This window comes from Mixophyes fleayi, chromosome 3 (assembly GCF_038048845.1).
Source record: "Mixophyes fleayi isolate aMixFle1 chromosome 3, aMixFle1.hap1, whole genome shotgun sequence".
Taxonomy (NCBI): domain Eukaryota; kingdom Metazoa; phylum Chordata; class Amphibia; order Anura; family Limnodynastidae; genus Mixophyes; species Mixophyes fleayi.
In genome coordinates, this window is record NC_134404.1 from 72,305,586 (window position 1) to 72,328,239 (window position 22,654).

Consider the following 22,654-nt stretch of genomic DNA (forward strand, 5'->3'; position numbering starts at 1 on the left):
TAGCGGGTCTGTTTGTTGTGCCATGGCTGGGGTGTGGATCGTCAGAGACTATATGTAGTAGCTGGAGTTGAATTGTCTAGGGCTGAAGTGAATATTTTGTTATAGAAAGAGGCAGCCTGATTAGGACCGAACAATGCATTCATTAAAGAAAATAGTTGTTTTAGTGAAAATAAGAAGTGGATTGGGGTAAGAGTAGGTTTCATTGTGTACGTGTGTATTTGGGGGCATGGGTAAGGTGAGGTTGAAGGAAAAGAGGTTGTGGTCGGAGATTGGGAAGGCTAAATTGGAGAAACTAGAGATGGAGCAGTAGTGGGAGAAGACAAGATCAAGGGAGTGCCCATCACAGTGGGTGGGAGATGAGGGCAATTGGGAGAGACCAAAGGAGGAAGTAAGTGAAAAAAGTTTAGTAGCAGAAGAGACAGTGGGATTCTCAATGGGAATGTTGAAATCACCTAATATGAGTGTAGGCAGGTCAAAGGATAGGAAATAAGTGAGCCAGGCCGCAAAGTTGTCATGGTATTAGGAAACTGCACCTGTGGGGAGATAAATGACAGCAACACGACGGTGGAGAGGATAAAATAGACAGATAGTGTGGAAGAGAATGTGAGAGAGGGTTCAGAGGGTATGACTTGGAAGGTGCAGCATGGAGAAAGTAGAATGCCTACTCCACCACCTTGTCTGTTTCCAGGTCTGGGAGTGTGGCTGAGGGAGAGTCCACCATAGGAGAGAGCTGCAGGAGATGTATTGTCAGAGAAGGTGAGACAAGTTTCTGTAATGGCAAGGAGGTTGAGGGATTTAGAAATGAATAGATCATGGATGGATGTAAGTTTGTTATAAACAGATCTGGCATTCCATAGTGCACTGGAGAAGGGAAGAGAGGATAGTGGAGATATGTGGATAAGGTTGGCAGGATTGAAAGTATGGAATGGATGGAAAGGTTTGGGGTAGAGCGAGGAGCATGAGCAGATAATGGGGATTGTACAGGGCCCAGGGTTAGGTGAGATATCACCAGCAGCCATGAGAAGGAGCAAGGTTAGAAAGAGGACATGCGAGGGTGATTTGTGGGTGTGAGGTTTATTTCTGTTTATGTAGGCTGGTGAGTGTGGTGGGTGCAGGAAACAAAACAGTTCATGTGTACAGACTAGTGAGGAGGGAATTGGGGGGATAGGATGATGGAGAAAGAGAAGGAGTTTGGAGTGAAGTATGGTGACAGTAAAAAGGAGAGACTGTAAATTGAGTAGGTGCATGTCACACATTGCACCAGCATTATGGTCTGGTTTCACCTGTTTCCATCTGCATTCACTTGCTGGGCTGAACTGAGCATGCACACACCTGGGGGTAAATGTATCAAGCTGAGAGTTTTCTGGTGAGATAGAAAGGTGAAGATGTTGCCTATAGCAACCAATCAGATGCTAGCTATCATTTTGTAAAATGTTCTAAATAAATGATAGCTAGAATCTGATTGGTTTTTCAAACCTGCCGTAAAAATCTCTACCCCCTGGTCTGCTCATTACTTCTTGCACTCTCTTGATTGGCTAATTGCCTGTCAGCTCTGCCTATTTAAAGCACCTGCTATTTTACCAAGTTGCCAGATCTTCAGGTCACTCCTCCTGGTTAGATGTGTCCCAGTACTGGCTCCTGTATCCTTGCTTATCTACTTGTGTTCCTGATTCATCGGTGCTACCCAGCTCCACAGGATTCCACCAGCAACAGCTGCTGCAGACCATCTTATCTATTTGTGTTCCTGATTCAACGATGCTAACCCAGCTCCACAGGATTCCACCAGCAGCCACTGCTGCAGAGACTCTTATCTATCTGTATTCCTGATTCTGGGCGCTACCAAGCCCTCAGGATTTCATCAGTAGTCTTTGCTTCTAGACTTCTCCTCCTGCTCCCCAGTTTCTCTGTTCTCCAGGCTCTCCCTCAGGTTTTGCCCGTTACCCTTTTAGAGAACCGGGACCTGCGGTTAGTGAGCCGCCAAGTCCATGCTCCCTTGCAGGAGCCTCTGGTGAAAACCTTCCTCTCCGTTAGACTCCACACCTTAACGTGGGGTAGTGTCAAACCAGGCAAACACTTCGGGCTTCCCAAGACCTTCTGATTGTGACAGTGCATGATGGAGAGACGTGAATGAATGTGTATTAGCTAGGGTAGGTAATGAGAGAGTAGAAAGGAACAATTGATCAAAATTGTGTGGGGCAATGGAAGAGGTGAAGAATACTTTACCACCCCCCTGGCTGGGGTTAGTGCAGTAGGCAGTTTCTGCCGCTCTGACATGACGAGGTCCAGGAGGATGCTGACAGTTGGGTGCAGAGGGTCTACCAGCCAAACAGAGATGGTAACAGTGATCACAATTGAGCTCAGTGAGTAGCTGAACAGATGTTGAAAAAGCAATGACTGTTGAGCTCTGTGGGTCCCACAGCTGGACAGAGATGGTAGTTCTGTAGATCCTAAAACAACCTTGTTTTTCGGTATGAAGTTGATCCTCAGCGCTGCTGTGATGTTTGCCAACAGTATTTAGAAATATTCAAAGCGTTATGTTTGTGAGAATAAGGAAAAGTGGGAGCTTGGGCTAAAAGCTGAGCCAGTGTACAGCTTACTCCAACTAAAGTTGAAGTAAGCTGTACACTTACTCCAATCTATAAAAGAAAACATTAGAAGTACCAGTATGTATAGTTTACTCAAGGCAAGTATTAGACTTTCTCTTATAGAGACTCTGCAGTTCCTTCCCCTAGACAGAGCAGGGAGTGAGACTGATCTGACATCCTTTTAAACACACATTACAGTCTGCTGTCAGGCTGGAAAATTAGAAGACCTCACCTGGGCCTTATAAATTTATATCCCAGTGCACCGGACCAGCTTTTTCCTAAAGCTGAACACACTCTTTGGCTTTGGGAAGTTCAGTACCACACAAAACAATATCCCGGGAGGGGGAGGATTTAAAACATGTAGGTCAGAAACCTGGAACAAACATGTTAGAATGGAGCACCGAGCTCCGTCTGGTGGAGAGGAAGTGGGGCAGGGCGCCTAGCGTCTGATTTGTGCTACTGCGTGTGTGCGCAAACAGCACAAACCGGAAGTTTGGCTTTCGCTCTGACACTTCCATCAGAGAGTGAGAGCGAACGGATGCAGCAGAACTAGCTGCGTGTCTATATATAATATAAAGCCCTCAAAGCTTCTATGAGTGATCAAAGGCTCCCCATAGGAAAATAAGAGAGCCAGTACCACCACAACAGCAATACAAATCTGCACAGTGTAGCAGAGAGCATATAACAACCTGCATCTATATATACATAAGTGCATACAATGACCTGCATGCATAAGATTGTTACTGCCTGTTGTATTACAACTGTATAATAACTGTGAGTACTGGCATCAAATGTTATATTACATTGTTCAATTAACCAGCAACCTTCATTAAGTTTAATGTGTTTGTGGCTTCACATCCACCCAAGACTGCTGACACATTTTAGAAACACCAAAAGGTATAACCAATAAAACATACCTGCTCAAAAACACTATTCCAATGTTTTGTCATACATCCCCCTCCCCTGTTTCTACCTAAGGGGCGAAACACTTGTAGCCCCTAGACAGAAAATACGAGACAACATGTCTGCATTAGCTAGTTGTGTACTGAGCCTATGCTCAACTGTAAACTTAAAATTTTGCAATGCTAAAAACCATCCTGTAACCCTGGCATTCTGCCTTTTATTTGCACACATCCATTTTAAACTGTGCCCAAGAGGTAATATTTTAGTGTATTCAATGCCTACTTAATGGCCAATGATTCCTTTTCCATAATGGCATTCCTCTTTTCATGTTCATTGAGTTTTCTACTCAAATAAATTATAGGGTGTTCCTACCCATCTCTGTTTTGGAATAGTACAGCACCTACCCCTACATCTCAGGCATCTGTCAGGAGCAGAGAAGGCCGTTTTTTCTTTTGCATTGTCAGCCAATGGTACTTGTCAATAACCTTTTGTCAGATCCAGTGTGGTAAGATATCTGGCTGTTCCTAGCCATTCTATCAGCTCATCAACATGGGACATGAGGTATGCATCAGACTTGGATACAAATCATTACAGTAGGCTTCCATCTGTTTTTCGGGATTAGAGCTATGGAGCTGGGCCACTCACTGTTAGACTCTTCTATAATACAGAGTTTTAACATTTTTTTAACCTCCTTGGAAATGTCCTCTTGCTGATTTTAAGTTGACCGTGAGGTTCTGAGACATACTTTATTATGGCCATTCAGCTGGGTAGCTCTGAAAATATATCCCTATTTCTTATGAGGAACACTTTAACCTCATTCTTGAGGTCTCATTAGACAGTGTCTCTAACACTTTTAGTTCTGGAACTAATGGGAGTTGGGTTACTGGTGGGCTAGGTTCAGTTGACAGGTCTAACCTATTTTTATAGGGTTTTATCAGCTTAACATGGTAAATTTGTTTGGGCTTTGTTTTCCCTGGCTGTTAACTTTATAGTTTCGGCCTGATCTCAAATGGCCCTGCCATTTAGGCAAAAAGTTGCTTTCTACCGTGGGTACCAATATAAGAACTCCCCAGGGGCCCTAGGGGCAAATGTTGTACCAGGGCACTCCGATTATACACCCTTGTTGAGCTTGGGCTCTACCAGGGCCCCAATCAGGGGGGTACAAGGAGGACAGCGGTATAGGGCTCAATAGCAGAGTTGGACCCCACCAGCCCTGGACCCGAGCAAATTTATTAGGGAAGGGGGCATCCGCAGTGAATTAAGGGAGGTAGTGGGCGCCATTTCTAGGCAGCAGCTGCTCCTGAGATGTGAGAGACCTCTGCCCGTAATTAAGGATGCGGCAGCGGGTCCCCTTGTAGGCAGCATGTCTGCCTCCACTCCCAAGATACTGGGGCCCCACACTGTCACCATTTGCTCCAGTCCCAGACCCCCAGGTGCTCGGTTCCCAGACAGAAAGCCTTGACAAGGCAGAGAGGCTCCCTGCAGCATCGCCACAGTGCTGTCAATAGAAAGGAGACCGCAAGAAGACATAGAGAGGTAAGTAACCTGCTGCAGGGGTTAGATGGAACCAGAGATGGGGTGGGGGTGACTGTTGAGAATGGAAGGGGAAGGCAAATGTTGTGTAGAGAATAATTTACAAATGAGGCTGGGGTGATAGAAGAAAGGAAGGGACCCTGCCTGTAACATTTGTTTTGGGCCCCGCATTTTCAGGTGGCAGCCCTGGGCACTACAGCAGCAATCTTATCCTGCATCTGAGACACATGGTTAATAACAATTTTATAAGGAGTGGGTTACACCTCCCACGTCTCTTTTGCCACATCCAGCAACCTTCTGGAGTGTCTCCAATACAACAAATCAAATGGAGAGAACCTTGTAGAGGACTGAGGAACTTCTCTAATAGGCAGTAATACATATGGCAATAAATAATCCCAGTTTTTCCCATCTTTATCTACAACCTTTTTTTATCATGATTTTTAAGGTTTTGTTGACCCTTTCTACCAACTCATCAGTCTGGGGATGGTAAATGAATGTCCTGAGGTGAGCGACCTTAAACAATTTGCATGATATATCAAAATAAATCATACAATAATAATGCCCATTATATATAGTTCAATAGAATAAGAGCTACATGCCCGTGATACACAGAGCTATGCCACCATATACAGAACCATAGTATTAAAATCAACATGATATGCTAAGTAATAATCCCAATTATCCCAACAGAATGTGACTTGCAAAGGCTAAACCTAATAAGATGTAACATCCCAAGTAATAAACTCAACAAGATGTAACATTCCAGGCAGTAAGCCAATTAAGGTGTGCTAGATGTGCCCGGTAACCTGCTGGGGACATTCATGGCGATGGCCAGAAAGAATTCCTGATGTGCTAAGAAAGATGGCATGGATATGCCCTGGTCTTGCCCAGTAAAATGTCCGTGATGTGCACAGCTAAATGGCCTGGATGAGCCCTGCAAGATGTCTGTGACATGAACAGCAAAATATGCCAGAATACACCTTGGATTTGCCCAGGATCTACCTTTGATATGCCCAGCAAAATGCCCATGAACATGCCATAGATGTGTCCATGATAGAGTTATGGCTGTGCTCAGCAAGATGCAATGAATGTGCAGAGTAATCATCATGATGATGATCTCTTACCTTGGTTCTCAGCACACTTATACCCCATCTTCAACCCGGGATTTATCGAGGGGTAATTCCCGGGTCGGACCCGGGTTGCCTGCACTATGAATGGTGCAACCCCGGTTTTTGCATAGGAGAGAGAGAGAGAGAGAGAGAGAGATATGCCAGGGCACAGACTTGTGCAGTATAAATGGGGTCAACCCGGGAAATTCCCGGGTCCAAGGTGCAGTATGAATGGTGTTTCTGAGCTGGGACGCTCCGAGCCCCTGCAAAAACCCGGCTTCAAGAACCCGGGATATTGCCGGGGCGGCAGTATGAAAGTGGTATTAGTAGCATTCAGAAGGCACTGCAGGCTTGTAATTGGACACCTGTGATGCCTAATTAGAATTCGGCATATTATTGCACTGGACTTGGATCCTCATCTCCCAATCCTCCTGAATTTCTCCCCAATTTCCCCCTTCTTTCCATGTTATATTTCTATGGAAAATAAAAAATAAAATAAAAAGTGTCTGGGGAAAGAGACCAGAGACATCTGCTCCCTCGTATGTGTCATGTTAAACCTTGGCCCTCATGTGTCCCTTTCTAAGCCCCTTGCAAGTTCCACACTAAGTACCAATGACTTATGCAGCTGCTAATTGATCAATGCAAGAAATAAGCTGGTAATGAATTCAATGTAATGTGGCTGGCTATGAGATCTGTAATCCACACACATCACTAGTCCACCACCCATTACTATTAATGATATTACCAGGAATACTCTGGAAATGACACATACTAGGAATACATTGAAGAATGACAATATCAGGACTCACACTGGATTGTTGCATAGGAAATGTCCAATTAAACTTTTTCAGGAGCTTGGGGATATGTACATAGGTGCCATCAACTCAGGTACATTCCTCGGGGCCATAACCCTTCTAATCCACTAGAAATGTATTATTTCCCCCAAGAATATCTAGAATCAGATCAGCCTCAAACTTGTTACCATATTGAGCATTGATAATAGAGGGAGCAGGGGGTATGGAAGAAAAACAGTTCATAACCAGAGGTTTAGTAGGGAAATATGGAACAAATCTGGAACATAGAGAGAAGGGGCAGCTTAAGCCTGAATGCTACGGATTGATAACTTTTTGGATATCGAATGGACCAATGTTTCATACAGGGTACTCTTAAGTGAAGATTATGGGTTGACAACAAATCTCTGTCTCCACCATTCAAAGAAGGAACAGCCTGATGTTTTTTTGTCAGTGAAAGATTTATAACCAATGGATGCTTTCTTGAAACTTGCTACTTTAGTCCAGATGCCAGAAAGATTATGACACACAGAACTAAGCACTGGTACTTCAGTAGCTAGCAGGGAAGGGCAAATTTGGCAGAAATGGATGGAAGTCATAAACAACAAAAAGGGAGTAGATGAGAAAGTCTTATGAAAATGGCTGTTGTGAGCAAACTCTGCCAAGAGTAGAAAGTCAACTCAGTCATCTTTGTTGGCTGATGTATTCATTCTTGCTGTCACCAATGCCAGAGGATGGTGAAAGAAGAAAGAAGTAAGTACTCCACCGGGCCTCTCTTCACATTAGAACACTCCCGGACTCAATGGGGCGGCAGAACTTCAGACCATTGCTTGCAGAATACATCCTGAAAACACTGATACTGAGGAGGAATTGAAGAATTAACTGAAGTAAATAATACACTGGATGATTATATTACCAGGAATACTCTGGAAATGACAGACACAAGGAATTCTCTGAAGATGATAGATATCAAGATTCACATTAGATTGGTGTATGTACCAGGAATGCACTGGAAAATGATATTACCAGGAATATTCTAAAGATGACAGATACCAGGAATATAAAGGAAATGAGAAGTGGCACTGTCACACTAATTGTGTGGAGTCAAGACACTTTTTGGGCTAGATTTACAAAACGGCGGGTTTCAAAAAGTGGTGATGTTGCCTATAGCAACCAATCAGTTTCTAAGTTTCATGTTGTAGAATGCACTAAATAAATGAAAGCTAGAATCTGGTTGGTTGCTATAGGCAACATCTCCACTTTTTCAAACCCGCCGTTTAGTAAATATACCCCTTTGTGTTTAAATCAAGGTAATATATCTCCTCAGTTTATTATGGGGTGCATCTTTAACCTATTAACAATACAGGTTGTAAAATAACAGAGGTTTAGACAAGATGAGGCACAGCTTTCTCCCTTGTTATATATCAAACCTAATTTATTAAAACCTAATAAACCTCTTAGTAGAATGTCTTAATGTAATTAAAATCTAACTTTCATTAGTTTAATATTAACAATTTTATGGTAAAAAGAGTTTGCCGTGAGAAAGCTCAGTGTCAGCGGAACACGCGTCGCTTTTGCTGGCTGCACTATTAAATAAAAGGGAAAAAATGAGGGGTGTATAATTAATAAATAATCTGGGAGCACTTTGCTGATTTGGAGGAAAAATAGCGCTGTCAATATAACATCTACACAATAGCAATGAAATAACGATCTATCTTTAAGCGCTGATATCTCCCCAGCGAATTTCACAGCAATTTTTAGAGTGGTTCAGGAAATTTTTTTTTTTAGATTGTTTAACTTGCCCCCAGATATTAAATTATGCCACAGTGAATAACGTTACTAATATTCGATCAGAAATCCAGTAGTTTATCTACATATACTAAGATCACAGTAGCGATTCTAGAAGAAATATTTTGCAACATAATTTATATTTAATTGCAACACAATTGCAAACAATATCAGTATGTCCCTGTCAACTAATCACATGGATCTCAATTAATAATCTGGGAACACCCTGTATTATTGAGAGGCTTACAGCGTTGACTAAATAATATTTAGATTTGCAACAGCAGCAGTTCCCCCCAATGGTATGATGAACCTACAACCCACCGGTGTGGCTATCCTTAGGCTGAGGATAATGGGTATAAGGTCGGGTGGAGGTAGTTTTTACTCCAGGAATTCTGCATGACATTATTGTTTTATTCACTGCACATTCAGACCTTTATGTGTGATAACACAACATAAGGTGTCAGTAAGAATGTGCAACATTGTCAAAATCAGTTTATTATAACAACTAAAACTATTAACATGTGTTTATTATTTATGGTTTTTTCTATATGTATCAACAGTGGTAGATTACTTGTTATAGCAATTTACTGGTAGCCAACATTTCAGATACCATTAGGTCACTATTACAAATTATTTATTATCACTGAGTAACACCAGAGAATTAGCAGGTAAAATAATATACTATGTGTCAATATACTCTTCCCTAATATAGCCAGTCCTTATTGCCAATCACAATGATGTCACTGGGATTACTGAATTGTAGATTATTCTAAAATTATAACCTAGACAATATCACCCTAATATTCTTGAGCAGAGAATTTTAGAACAACCCTAAACCGTTTTTTTGGTGCCCCCTGTCATTCAAGGGAGGATTCAGTTGTTTTGAGCACAACTGGGGAGCCCAAGAGAACTAAAATGACAGGAGAGCAGAGTAACAGAACGTACTACATTGGAGCACATCCATTAATGACTAAGTATTGTGAATTACAGTATGTTGTCCAGTGATTGTGTGAAGAAAAACCCCAGCAACAAACAAATAATAAAAAACTAAGGTGCTGATGCAGCGTGCAGTGTGTGTGTATATATATATATATATATATATAGAGAGAGAGAGAGAGAGAGAGAGAGAGAGAAAGGTGTATGTTTTGATGACTCCTATGAGCATAATTTGTTGTAGACAAGAACATGATGTGAGACAGACACCTCTCGAAATGCTTATTATATGGGTGGATATTTTCCATACTCTATTTTAAAGTAATTTAGTCCCATTTTGTGACCAACTCTGCATCAGCCCCAAAGTATGTCCCTGGGATAACTGTATAGTATACTAAGCACGGTTATTAGTATACATCCACGCATGTGAAGTAATTACAATACAACATGTATAGTTTATATCTTTTTTAAAATGGCTGACTTGGATTGCAAAGGTTTCCTCTGGAGCTGGTGGCCGGAGGCATATGGCCTCTTAGACATGACTGCAGAGCACAGAAAAAATGTAACAGGTAGGGCACCCCTCCTTCCTTCTCTACCTCACCCTCATTTTTAAATTATCCTCTACCCAACATTTGCCTCCCCCTCATTCTCTGCAGTCAACCACCATCCTGTTCCATCTAACCCCTGCAGTAGTTTACTTACCTCTCTGCATCTTCTTGCTGTCTCCTTTCTCGGCTCCACACTATTGACAACGATCTGATGTTATTAATTACATGACGTCAGCGATGCTGCATGCAGCCTCTCTGCCGTGCTGTGGCTGTATGGCCGAGTGGGGGCGGGGGGCAATGTCCGAATGCCCAAAACGCCAACAAGGGAAAAGGGCCTCTGTTCTTGTGTGCCGGGCATTCGTTTTACAGTAAGGAAAAGGGGAAAAATACGGAAGAGGCAGCTCCACAAGGTGAGAACACCACGGGAACAGCTCTCGCCGGGCTATGGTCACGGAAGCGGGTCTACGACGACTCCCTCTATCCCTGCGGCTTCAGGGGTTCTCACTCGCAGGGGTCTTCTGAAGACCTTGTCTGACGACCAATGTCTGTAAAACAAGGGAGACCAAGACACACAGAACAATCCCTTCCCTAACACCCCAGGTACTCACCAAATCCTGAGGGACCACTACGGGACGCACCGTACCTTTCTTCTCCCACTCACACGTCCTCGGCCATCTGGGTCCACTGGAATGCTATCGCTCAGCAGGCCTCCGACCCACGGCCCGAGCCCCGGCTGTTACGCCCACCTAGTCCTGGGGATCAGAACAGACCACGTGTCCCCTACACTACCCAGAGACCGAGCGTCCCACTCACTTAGAGGCCTGTGCCTCTCTACACTGAAGGGCCTTACGCCCTGCTAATCTCTCAAGGGCCTTGTGCTTCCTTTTGGGCCTTGTGCCCAAATACTATCACTGGGGCCTTGTGTCCCACCCTCTCTACTTATGGGGCCTTGTGCCCCCCCTTGTCTTTAACTATGGGGCCTTGTGCCCCACTACTCTAACTATGAGGCCTTATGCCCAAAAAGGACCCTAGCTAGACCTATCTGCAGCCGGGCCCCCTATCTTGTGCCCCCTATCTGCGCCACAGGCCTAATGCCTGGATTGCCCCCGGGTTTTGTGCCCAACCTAACTGAGTATCTTTATACTCACCTGCTCCGCGCAGGAAACTACGCTGGCCTCGCCGTCTTCGGGTCTTCCAGACCCTCCAGTCGGCGGCGCCTCTTCTCAGCTTCGGTACTTGTGTCCCCGCTGTTTTCTTGGCGGGAACGCTCTTAGCCCTTACAAGGGCTCCCCATCGGCGAGCTCCTCTTTGGCTTGCTTCTGGCGTCTTCCTTCTTATTCCTGGCGGGCTTCTCTTGCGGCGTCTTCTTTTCTTCTGGCGCCGCTCCAGCGACGTCTATCTCCCTCTGCCACTCTACTGTTCTGCCAAGATGCCGGCACCCAGCGTCTAATAGAGCGGTGGGTGCGCTGCCATCATTGCCCGTCGCTGCAAGCCCTGATTGGCTTGCGACGGCGCCAAAAGTTCAAATGGTCGGAGGCGAGTCAGGATTGGCTCACCTGTCCCGCCACTGATTGGCCAGCAGCGGGAGGTGAGCCCTGATTGGCAAGGGACCTGCAAGGAAAGAATACCCACCGCTGGAATGCCAGAATGGTGAGTAGCTTCCTTCTTCGCCCTCTTCACGGGCACCTCATCAATGGGGTACCTCTCCACATTTCCCCCAACCTTTTCCGTTGTGGTCCCAACAACCAACGTCTTCTCCTGAACGTCCAACTCCAAGGGTCGTTTCCTTGCACGCCTGACCCGCCTTCTTCGGATTCTCCTTAGTAGCGCCCTCTCGTGCAGGATCCACACCATCCTGGCAACTTCCTCACCCAAAGCCGATATCCAGGGGGTTTCTTCCTCGACGGTCGACGGAACCTCCCACCATTCTGATACCTCCTTAATGGCTCTGCTTCTTCAGAGTGTGGCATCGTCCACCACTCACCAGCTACACTGTCCCAAGTACTGCAGCTCTCTCTTCGGTGTACAGATGGTTTCCATCCTCTTGGGTACCACCGGGCAGGCATCTGCACATGCCTCCGGATACAGTGTATCCCAGTGGAGAGTTTTCTCGGGTCTACCTTCTTCCTCAGGGACCAACTCCTCCACCCCCAAGGACCAATCATCTGACGTATCCGACGTCTTCCACACCCTGGTCTCTGCCTCTTGCAGCCGCAGGTATTCTGGACTGCAATCTTGTTTAGACGGGGGAATCACCTGTGATCCAGCATCCAGCAGGCTCTGTCGACCCTGCTGTCTTCTTGGCGGGTGCACTCTTAGCCCTTACAAGGGCTCCCCACCGGCGAGTTCTTTTTTGGCTTGCTCCCGGCGTCTTCCTTCTTCTTCCCGGTGTGCTTCTCTTGCACCGTCTTCTTTTCTTCTGGCGTCCATCTCCCTCCGCCGCCAGCACTCAGCACCTGATAAAACCGCGGACGCGCCGACGTCATTGGCTGTCACCCTGATTGGCTCGCGACGGCGACAAAAGTTCAAATGGCCAGAGGCGAGTCAGAATTGGCTCGCCTATCCGGCCACTGATTGGCCAGCAACGGGAAGTGAGCGCTGATTGGTTCACTTACCCGCGGCCTCCGGGACCTGCACGGAAAGAAGAAAAATACTCATCGCTGGAACGCCTGAATGGTGAGTAGCTTCCTTCTTCGCCCACTTCACAGGCATCTAATCCACGGGGGAACCTCTCCAAATGGCTCTCTGTTCAGGAGCTGGGCACCTGGAGGGCTGGGCAAACGGCGGCAGCTGTGGGGCCTTGACATCTGGGGAGTGGAGGCAGATATGCTACTTAAAAGGGGGCCCGCTGCCACATCCTTAATTATGCGCAGAAGTCTCTCCACAACACCTCTCACATCTCAAGAGCAGCTGCTGCCTAGAAATTGCACCCACTACCTCCATTAGTTCACTGCGGAGGCCCCCTACCTTAATAAATTTGTTTGGGCCCAGGGCTGGTGGGGCCCCACTCTGCTGTTGGGCCCCATACTACTGTACTCCCTGTACCTCCCTGATGGCAGCCCTGCATGCCTTTAATCCAACCCTGACACCTGTTGCAGTTGTTTGATTTGTCTGCAGAGTTTGATATAACTGCAAATTAATGTCATTGTTACTAGTACAAATGCAGCTGTCTGGTACTTTAGTGTATATTTGTATTTGTCATGCATTTCTTCCACCCCCTCCCTTCTGTGCTGTGGTTACAATAAGGAAGTCCCCATGTTTCTGTTTCCTTTGCATCTCTGCATTTAAAACAGGAAACAGAATGTAACACTCTGAGCAAGAGAACTTAGGGAGAACGTTTAGGCTGCTGGACAAGTGCAGTGCTTAGGAGTTCTGCTGAGGCTGCAGGGTGCTAACACAGCAGTGAGGACAGTCAGAGAGGTCCTCTGGAAACACTGCACTGACACTTCTGAGATGTCTTTCTGTTGGTACCATGGGAACATCACTCGCTCTAAAGCTGAGGATCTGCTGTCACAGGCTGGCAAAGATGGAAGTTACCTAGTACGGGACAGCGAATCTGTTTGCCGGGCATATGCCCTATGTGTGCTGTAAGTGACCTATTACTTATCAGATATCACAGATCTGTAAACACTGCTTGTATCAGACACATACACATAATACATCATTGACATGAATATATCTAACTTAACCTGTAAAATATATCTTGATAGAGAGTAGTGATGTCAGTTCTGTAAAATATAATCTATATTTGGAGAGTAGAGGTGTCACTTTTGTCACATGCCTAATTCTGAAAGTGCGCTATGATGGAATGCATAACTGCCCGTCAAGGTAAAACATATCTGCATATGAAGATCGCCTCATGCAAGCAGGTTACTAGTTTATTATAATGAATTGTGTACCACCTAGTGTAAAATGAAAAGTATATTAAAAGAAATCTCTGCATTTTGTGACCCCTATAAAAGTATTTTGTACGGTCTTGGTACTCCTTGTGGCTTTTATCCTCATTTTACAGTAGTGGGTACATTATTACCGTTATATTATATAAGTGCAGCAGTGTGCAACTTCTTGAGGTTGCAGGATGGCTCGTATGATTTATCTGTACTAATCAATTACCAGCTTGCCAAACTCATAGCTATCCAATCAGGACCTGCATCCCCCAAGCTGAAGCACCCCTTTCCTTTTCAAATTCCACTTGCTGTCATATAGTGATTGAGCATTATGCTAGGAGACAGGGGAAGTCTGATGTATGAACAAAACATACATACTCCAAATCCCAAATTGTACATATATATTACAAATGACAGTCACAGTTCTGCAGACGTTTCGTCTGGGTGCACACAGGTGAAACATGATGTAAATCAAGTATTTTACATCAACTAAATTGTTTGCCCAGTCAGAAGGTCCGTGGTACAGACAGACATGAAATTGGTCAGCTCAATGTCCTTGATGTCCATATATTCTGAAGAGTTTCTTTCAAGCAAAGAATATTCGAGAATCTCGAGAATTTTTTTAATGATATAAACCGGCTTTAATGTTTTATGTTTACAGATATCAAAACTGTGTCTATACCTACAGGATTTTACAGAACGCTGACAAACAACTATCAGTCCAGGTCAGCATGAATCTTTTTTCATCCTTTATGCCTGAAAGATTTACTAAGTAGTCTTTTGTTGCGGCATGCTTAGGCTGGGTACACACTGCAGAACATTTCTCCCAATGAGATATAGTTAACGATTTTACCAACAACTAAAAAAAAAAAAAAGAAAAAGGTCCTGATCCGCAGTCGACTAAACACGTTTTACAAGATTTACATTCATATCTGAGCTCTTGATTTGTCATAACCATCGGCTGAAAAGATCCTGACTCTGCACGCTCCATAGAGACTCTCCATAGAGGAGATCTATGGACACTGCCGGTCCTGGGTGCATACACACTGAAGAATCGGAACGACATTGTTCCACGGTTGAACAAGATTTTTAGTTTGGTTTCGGTTTAAAAGTCAAATGAAACCCTACTATAGTTGTCCATCATTGGAGCATACACACTACTGCAATATACTGGGCCGAGCTGTTGTTTATTGTGTAATTGGCCTGATAATCGGTTGAAAACACTGTAGTGTGTACCCAGCCTTACTGTGTGGGGACATTAAATGCAGTGTAGAAATGTGCTCAGCAATACATTTCTATTTCTACAAATGCTCCTATTTGCCAGCCTCATGCATACATTGGAGCAAACCACCTTTCAGTTTTTGGAATTGCACCCATAAAATCAGTTTATGTGATGGAAAGAATAAAAACGTCTCTTCAAAGTCCTGCCTGCTTACATTAAAGGATCACATCCTTTATTAACATACTGCTTGTTTGAACTTCATTCATGTCTTATATAATCGAGAAAAAGGGGGGACAGGACCCTAAGTTTGGTAGAACAGTCCTGTTCATAGACCGCAAAACAGGTGGGACTTATTGGAAAGTAGGTGGGACCCCAGACTCATGTGGGTTACTATTGGGTGGTGTAGAGGCTTATTTTGTCTCAAATTTAACTTTTAGATGTTGTCAGGTGAATGTCAATCACATGTGTCACTTTTGTATAATTTTATATTATTGTTGCAATAGTATATGCATGTGACCACATTAAGTGCAGCAGAATTGTAAAATAGTAATGGTAGGGAATTAGGTTCTGGGCGCTGGGTAATGTAAAAAGGGAATTTTAATATGATGGTACACACATAAATGTATAACTGTAACACACATAAATGTAACAAGTTCCAGCCGGAACAAAAGTGATAAAAATAATACAATATTGCAAATTGTAAGTGTGCACAGATTAGCACATGTGATATGGCAAATAAACACTTCGCATCAATTGATGTACTGATATCGGGATATATAATCCAGTCCCGATGGAAACAACGGTCTATCCTGCTAGATGTAGCGAAGGTAGTAAAAATATTGCAATAATACAAAATGCAAATGTGCACAGGTTAGCGCATATGAAAAATGAGTAGATTGATGTAATGACATCGGGTTAGGAGGGAATCCCTACCCCCACTTATTGGGGGGGGGGGGATAGGGATTCCCTCCTATACACTTTTAGGTTATTTTCTGTGGCTGCATCCCACACTTGGAGAAAGTGCGACCTCACCCATCTCTCTTTCTAAATTTTTGTAAAATAGTAATGCCAATAAATTTATAGGATGACTATAGATTACTGGCACCTCCTGAGCACCTGTAAAAATCAAGGCTCTGTGGCCACTAGCAAGCCAGGCAATGCCATTGTAAATGTGCCCTCTCCACCATTAACATATCTCCTGCCACAAAGCAAGATCTCATTGAGGGAGCAATGTGAGGTGACTTTAGCTAGAAACACCCTGATTTTCCCAACTTCTGTCGGAAGAAGAAAAATTTTCCACCCCACAAACACCGCCACCTTGATGCATCGATCCATTTACCTCACAACCGTCCAATTTAGGCGGGACAGTCCTGATATGAAGACTCTGTTCCGCCATCCCAATCAGTGGTGCATACAGCAATGGAGGTGTTTAGAGGGGAAGGTAGGAGAGTACAGGGCAGCCTAGAATCGCGGTCAATCGCGTCATTTTGGCCCCACCCCCGAGATTAAACCGTCATTTTGGCCCTGCCCCCCGCGGCAAAATGACGAATCATGCACGAGTAAATTGTAGTATGTGGGATATTTGCCTGCTCTCCTGGGAGTCCGGGAGATCTACCCGGATTTCGGGAGTCTCCCAGACATTCCGGGAGAGTTGGCAAGTTTTGTAAATATGGCCGTGCAGGTCACAGGAAACTCATACGCTACAGACAAGGACTTTGGCTTATCTTTGTGTCAACATTTTTGAACATTGCAGATCCTTTCACTGACTCACCCACGTTCAGGCTGAGTAAATAAATTTTGAGAGGTCCCTCTGTATTAGCTGATCATGAAATACTTTTCAGAATGGAATGAAATACTGTTTGCTGGCAGATGAGGTCGTTCTGCTTTGTTCCAATATACAGTGTTTTTTTATATTTGATGTGGAACTAAAACAAAAATCTAATCTGCTGTAGTGAAATGTTAATTGCACTGTTTTGCCTTAGCTTGATCAATTAGGGAACACTTAGTCACTCACTGCATGCTGCCATATTTCTGACGAAAGTTCCAAAAATACAGTAAGCAGCAGTAAATTACTTTTTATCTTTTTTTTTTAACCTGTTTACAGTTTCTATGGTCATAAAATGTTCCTTTCTTTCAGCAAATAGAACATAGCTCTGCCCACTTTGATAATCGTAACTGTTCCCTGTTAGCAGACACTAAAATATAATTTACTAACAGCAAAATATGTGGAAGCTCATTTTGCTTTATTTGTTTTTTTTTGTGCCAATGTGTCTGCTCATGCACACATAGGTGCTCGTCCTCGTATCACTGTGGGGAGTGTCCACATGCAAACACTCTACTCAACCATTGGTAGGATTCTAGACTGAGATAAAAATGAGCGGAAAAAGTAAAGAGTCCAAACAAATATAACTTTAAAGCCAACACTTCATTTATTTGAAAATTGTAATGTTTCCCATAACATATTAATTGTTTGAGAATCATTTGTATGTTAAATAAGTCTTGTGAGCAAAGCTTGCAAAACAAGTTCCAATCTGGCCAGCCATGTACGTGGCTAAATAAAACAAGCTCTGGCTATTTGGGGTTTGGGCCAAAGACCCAGATCATTCTTGGTGTCACTGGGGACTGTTTGTGCGGCTAGAAGATGACCACGTACACAAACCAAAAACGGTTATTTTCCGACCACATTTACCAAAATGCCCAGAATGAACCTATTGATTTTACTAAAATAATTTTCACATCTGCATTTTTATTGTTCCTGCTCCATTGATAGAAATGATGCCTTTAGATGTATTTTCCACATGAAATGGGAAAGTACAAATTTGGTGCAAAAGACACCCCACTGAAAACAGGGGGCTACACCCAACATTACCTCTGAAGACGTGAATAAACCAGGTACATTTTTGGAGGCTGAGGTAGCGAGGATCTGCACCTCATTCTAACTGCCCCCCAAAAATGCGCAGTCTGCACCCCATGAATGATTCTATATTTTGGGCACAATCCAATTCATTTTTGCAAATTCATAAATGACCGTTACTCAGACTGTCAAATTTAGTATGGAATTCAACATAGCTTATACATATCTCTATTTAAAATGCAAAAAAAACACCCCTTACGTGGTACAGGCTCTTAGGAAGACTTGTTTACACCAAACCAATGTTTTTATTCCCTCATTGTGAGCAGACATAATACAAAAAACTTCAAATACATCTTCTCTTCAGCATTAAAAAACATGGATGATTAAGAGGAATTTGCAGCAGTTTGACCCAGGGATTGTTGGAACTCACAGTCTTTCAGGATGGCATTACAACCTCTGTTCCTTTCCAGTGCCTTATAAAAGACTCCACCCAGCTCACAGAAGCAGCTGGCCTGCAACTGTCCAATAGCTGCTACTAAAATCTTAAGTGGGCATAATGCCAGTAAAGCAGACGTCCTTCTAAACACAGAGCTCATAGGACAACATGATGCTGTGCAGCAGAAGGCACTCTCCGGTGGATGGAAGCACAAACTTCCATGGCCAATGTCATATCCTACAGACCCTTTGAGCCTCCGTAACCAGAGTAAGAAAGTAGCTGGAGGGTAATAAAGCCCTGTAGGAACCCTGGTAGTAATACCAGCAAAAATGGGTAAGAAATGCCAAAACGCAGTAAGTCCACAGTCATGGCTGTAGTATCAAGAGATGTCTACCTGGAATGCCACTTTCACTAAGCCCTCTCGCCAGACAGGCTTCTTAGGATTAACTTCTGTGAACCTAGTCTTTACAGCGAGAACGGATCTCTGGGTCCTCTGGTTTCCCTTCCTCTAATTGGAGCAGGAGCTGGTCCTCCTTGTCTCTGGACTATGTGTGTGGGAGTGGAGTGAAGCCTCTTGTCCACTTCAGACTCAACAGAAACATGATCATTTGTAGGCTCAACAGAGAAGTCATCTTGTTTTTAAAATACGCCGCCAAAGGAGGTGAGCGCGTGGCTTGCATCTTTGGGGGTGTACCTAACATGTGAAAAGAGCAAGGCCACCCTGCTGCAGAAAAAGGCACCCCTAAATAATTACCAAGCAGTCCCGTTTTTTTAAGTAGTTGGGTCAAAACAACATAATAAATATTGAAGTCAGGGCAGAAATATTTACTTAAGTTGTTTGCAAAAATAATACGCATAAATCCAAGTATGTGCTCTTGTCACTTTTGTCCCTCTATCATCACACTGTGCCCCTTCATTGTCACTTTTGCCCCTTCACAATATCACATGTGCCCTTTCACCATCACCTCTGTGCCCATCACCATCACCACCTCTGTGCCAATCACCATCACCACCACTGTGCCAATCACCATCACCACCTCTGTGCCCATTACCACCTCTGTGCCCTTCACCATCACCACTTCTGTGCCAATCACCATCACCACCTCTGTGCCTCTTCACCATCACCACCTCTGTGCCCTTCACCATCACCACCTCTGTGCCAATCACCATCACCAATTCTGTGCCCCTTCACCATCACCACCTCTGTGCCCTTCACCATCACCACCTCTGTGCCCATCACCACTTCTGTGCCAATCACCATCACCACTTCTGTGCCAATCACCATCTCTGTGTCCTTCACCATCACCACCTCTGTGCCCTTCACCATCACCACTTCTGTGCCAATCACCATCACCACTTCTGTGCCAATCACCATCTCTGTGCCCTTCACCACCTCTGTGCCCATCACCATCACCACTTCTGTGCCCCTTCACCATCACCACTTCTGTGCCCCTTCACCATCACCACTTCTGTGCCCCTTCACCACCTCTGTGCCCATCACCATCACCACTTCTGTGCCCCTTCACCATCACCACTTCTGTGCCCCTTCACCATCACCACTTCTGTGCCCCTTCACCATCACCACTTCTGTCCCTTGTTTTACTTACCTTTCTATTGCGCGCTGCTCCTCCTCCGTCAGTCCACATGTAAAAAAAAAAAAAAAAAAAAAGAGAAAGAGTCACGTGATCGCTCGTCGGGTCCCGGCAGCCTCTCCTCCTCTCTCTATCACTGAGAGGAGAAGAGGCTGCCGGGACCAGATTCGCGGCACCCGACCCCCCCTCCTCCAATTCGCGGCACCCCCCCCCCCGCGAGTCGGGGGAGGGGCCGAATTTTTTTTTTTTTTTTCATTTTTTTTTAAATTACTCCTGTCCCCCCCCAGAGCCGCTAGGCCCTAGGCAGGTGCCTAGATTGCCTAGCGGTAAATCCGGCCCTGGGACAAGGAAATGTATCAAGTATCTCAACTGCTTTGGATTTTACATACACTTGTTCCTCAGAATTGAAAACTATGGACACAGAAGTAAACTAAAATGACTCTACTTCATCAAAGGTTCCAGAAATTTGCTTGTGTCATTTTGAAACAGTAGAAGCAAGAGTACATCCATGTGTCTCCTCCAGTCTGGATACAGCAGTATCCTTGTTGTCACACACAAGTAGGAGCATATTCAAATTTTTCATGGAATAATGGATGAAATCAGCTAATCAACTTTAGAAAAAGTAGTATGGTAGAATATTGAAGCTAGTTATCCTCAGTGGACTCTGTGTTAGTTATTTGACTTTAGGACAGAAGACACAGGAGCAAATGTGAGTTTCTCATCCTTGAGGGACTCGACAGAAACCGATGCATCTGGTCTGTGAGTAGTAAATACAGAAGTAAACTCAAGCGTTTTATCATTTTTGGGCCTTGTGGAAACTTTTCATTTTTGACATAAAACAGTGTTCATAAGAGTAAATTTATATGTTGTATCCACTGTGGATTGTGCAGAAATTTATTCATCTGACTTTAAACCAGTAGACACAGTAGTTGCAAATTTCTCATCCTCTCCAGATTTTTCAGAAATTGTAGGTGTTGGAGAGCAGAGGACCAGCAGTCCCAATGAAGTGAGTCAGATTCTCACGTCCCTTAAGTTTGTGTCAGCTTTCCTAGCCTGGCTCTCTCACTGTGAGCAGCTTACTTCCTGGTATGAGTGTGCTGAATTATCTACCTTCTATCTATCCTTCCTGGATACTGGGTATCACAAACTGCTTCAGCTATGGTGGCATCTAAGGCTCAGAGTCCTATAGCAGTGTTGGCTAACCTGTGACACTCCAGGTGTTGGGAAACTACAAGTCCCAGCATGCTTTGCTAACATATAGCAGCTTATTGCTGGTAGGGTATGCTGGGACTTGTAGTTTCACAACACCTGGAGTGTCACAGGTTAGCCAACACTGTCCTATAGTGATGTTTTCCATACAAGCGATATGCTAGAAACGATAGCTAACAGACTTTTTCTAGATTGGCAACTGGTTTAGATCTAAGGAAACAGAGGAAGGGTTAATCTGGTGTGTCTTGATGAACATTGATTCTATGCAGGTGCTGGGTGAATAACTGTGATTATAAGATGTGGTCTATACAAGGTCTCCTTGCCAGGTTATTAAGTCTCTTAAACCAGTGTCCAGTTATCCTGCTATCCAGTATCCTGTGAATTTACCTGGCTATGTACTGTCTACCACCTCTAGCTGCCTGCCACACTGACCCTGCAACTGTCCTATTGTTTATTTCTTGCACCCGGAATTTGGCTGCACTAAAGATATTAGTTTCAGCACTCTGCTGTGTTGGAGTTGTAGGACTTACTAATATTGCAGAATATGCACTGCTATCTCGGTGACTAACTATTGCTGCAACTTGTATCTTGTCTGAGCACCTGATACTGTTCAGCGTGGAACCAGCGATGTACTTGTGCATTAGACTATGGATCCCTGCGGTGAGAATCTTGTTGCTGCTTATTTTATGGACTAGCTAACATTGGACCCATGCTGCTAATTGAGCACTTGTTGCTGCACAATGCTGGACTGGTGTTGTACATCTTTGTGAAACAATGGCATTGTCTGAACTGCTTCTATGCTTCTGGTTGTTGTTGAACATCCTACTGTCTTCTCTGTGTTTGGATTTATGAGTTCAGTGAGCATGAACTTTAATGTTCTAGCCAGCTTCAACTTGAACCTGCCATTTGTTGCTGACCATATGAACTGTAAGCAATATTGTGCTCTGGGTGATTTTGCTGCACATTGAATATGAGAACTATACACTGATACATACATTTATACTGGGAACAGTCTAGTTGTTGTTTCACATACTGTAATCCAGACACTGATCTGCTATTTTTGTCTTCTCTATGCATAAGGTAGACTCTGTGCTTTTAGATTGGATATTTGCACCTTGGAAAACTGTGTCTTCTTTGTCTATTCTATGACTATTGTCTTCTATGACTATTTTACAAAAGATGTTCAGAGATTGCCAGCAGCCAGGGTCTAACCGTGCCTGTGTATTGTATTGATCGTGACACTATGTGGCCTTCTGTTACTACA

General features: G+C 44.1%; 2 protein-coding genes across 2 annotated transcripts in view; one reads left to right on the forward strand and one right to left on the reverse strand.

Moving 5' to 3' along the window:
* Positions 1–22,654, reverse strand: part of NGEF (neuronal guanine nucleotide exchange factor) — a 305,718-nt gene that overhangs the window by 179,906 nt on the left and 103,158 nt on the right. The gene's annotated exons all lie outside the window — the stretch shown is intronic.
* INPP5D (inositol polyphosphate-5-phosphatase D) overlaps positions 13,492–22,654 on the forward strand; it is a 101,965-nt gene continuing 92,802 nt past the window's right edge. The window contains exons 1-2 of the mRNA XM_075201739.1: positions 13,492–13,777; positions 14,739–14,802. Coding sequence (XP_075057840.1) covers positions 13,644–13,777; positions 14,739–14,802 — 198 coding nt within the window. The 5' untranslated portion in view covers positions 13,492–13,643. The remainder of the gene's footprint in view (positions 13,778–14,738; positions 14,803–22,654) is intronic.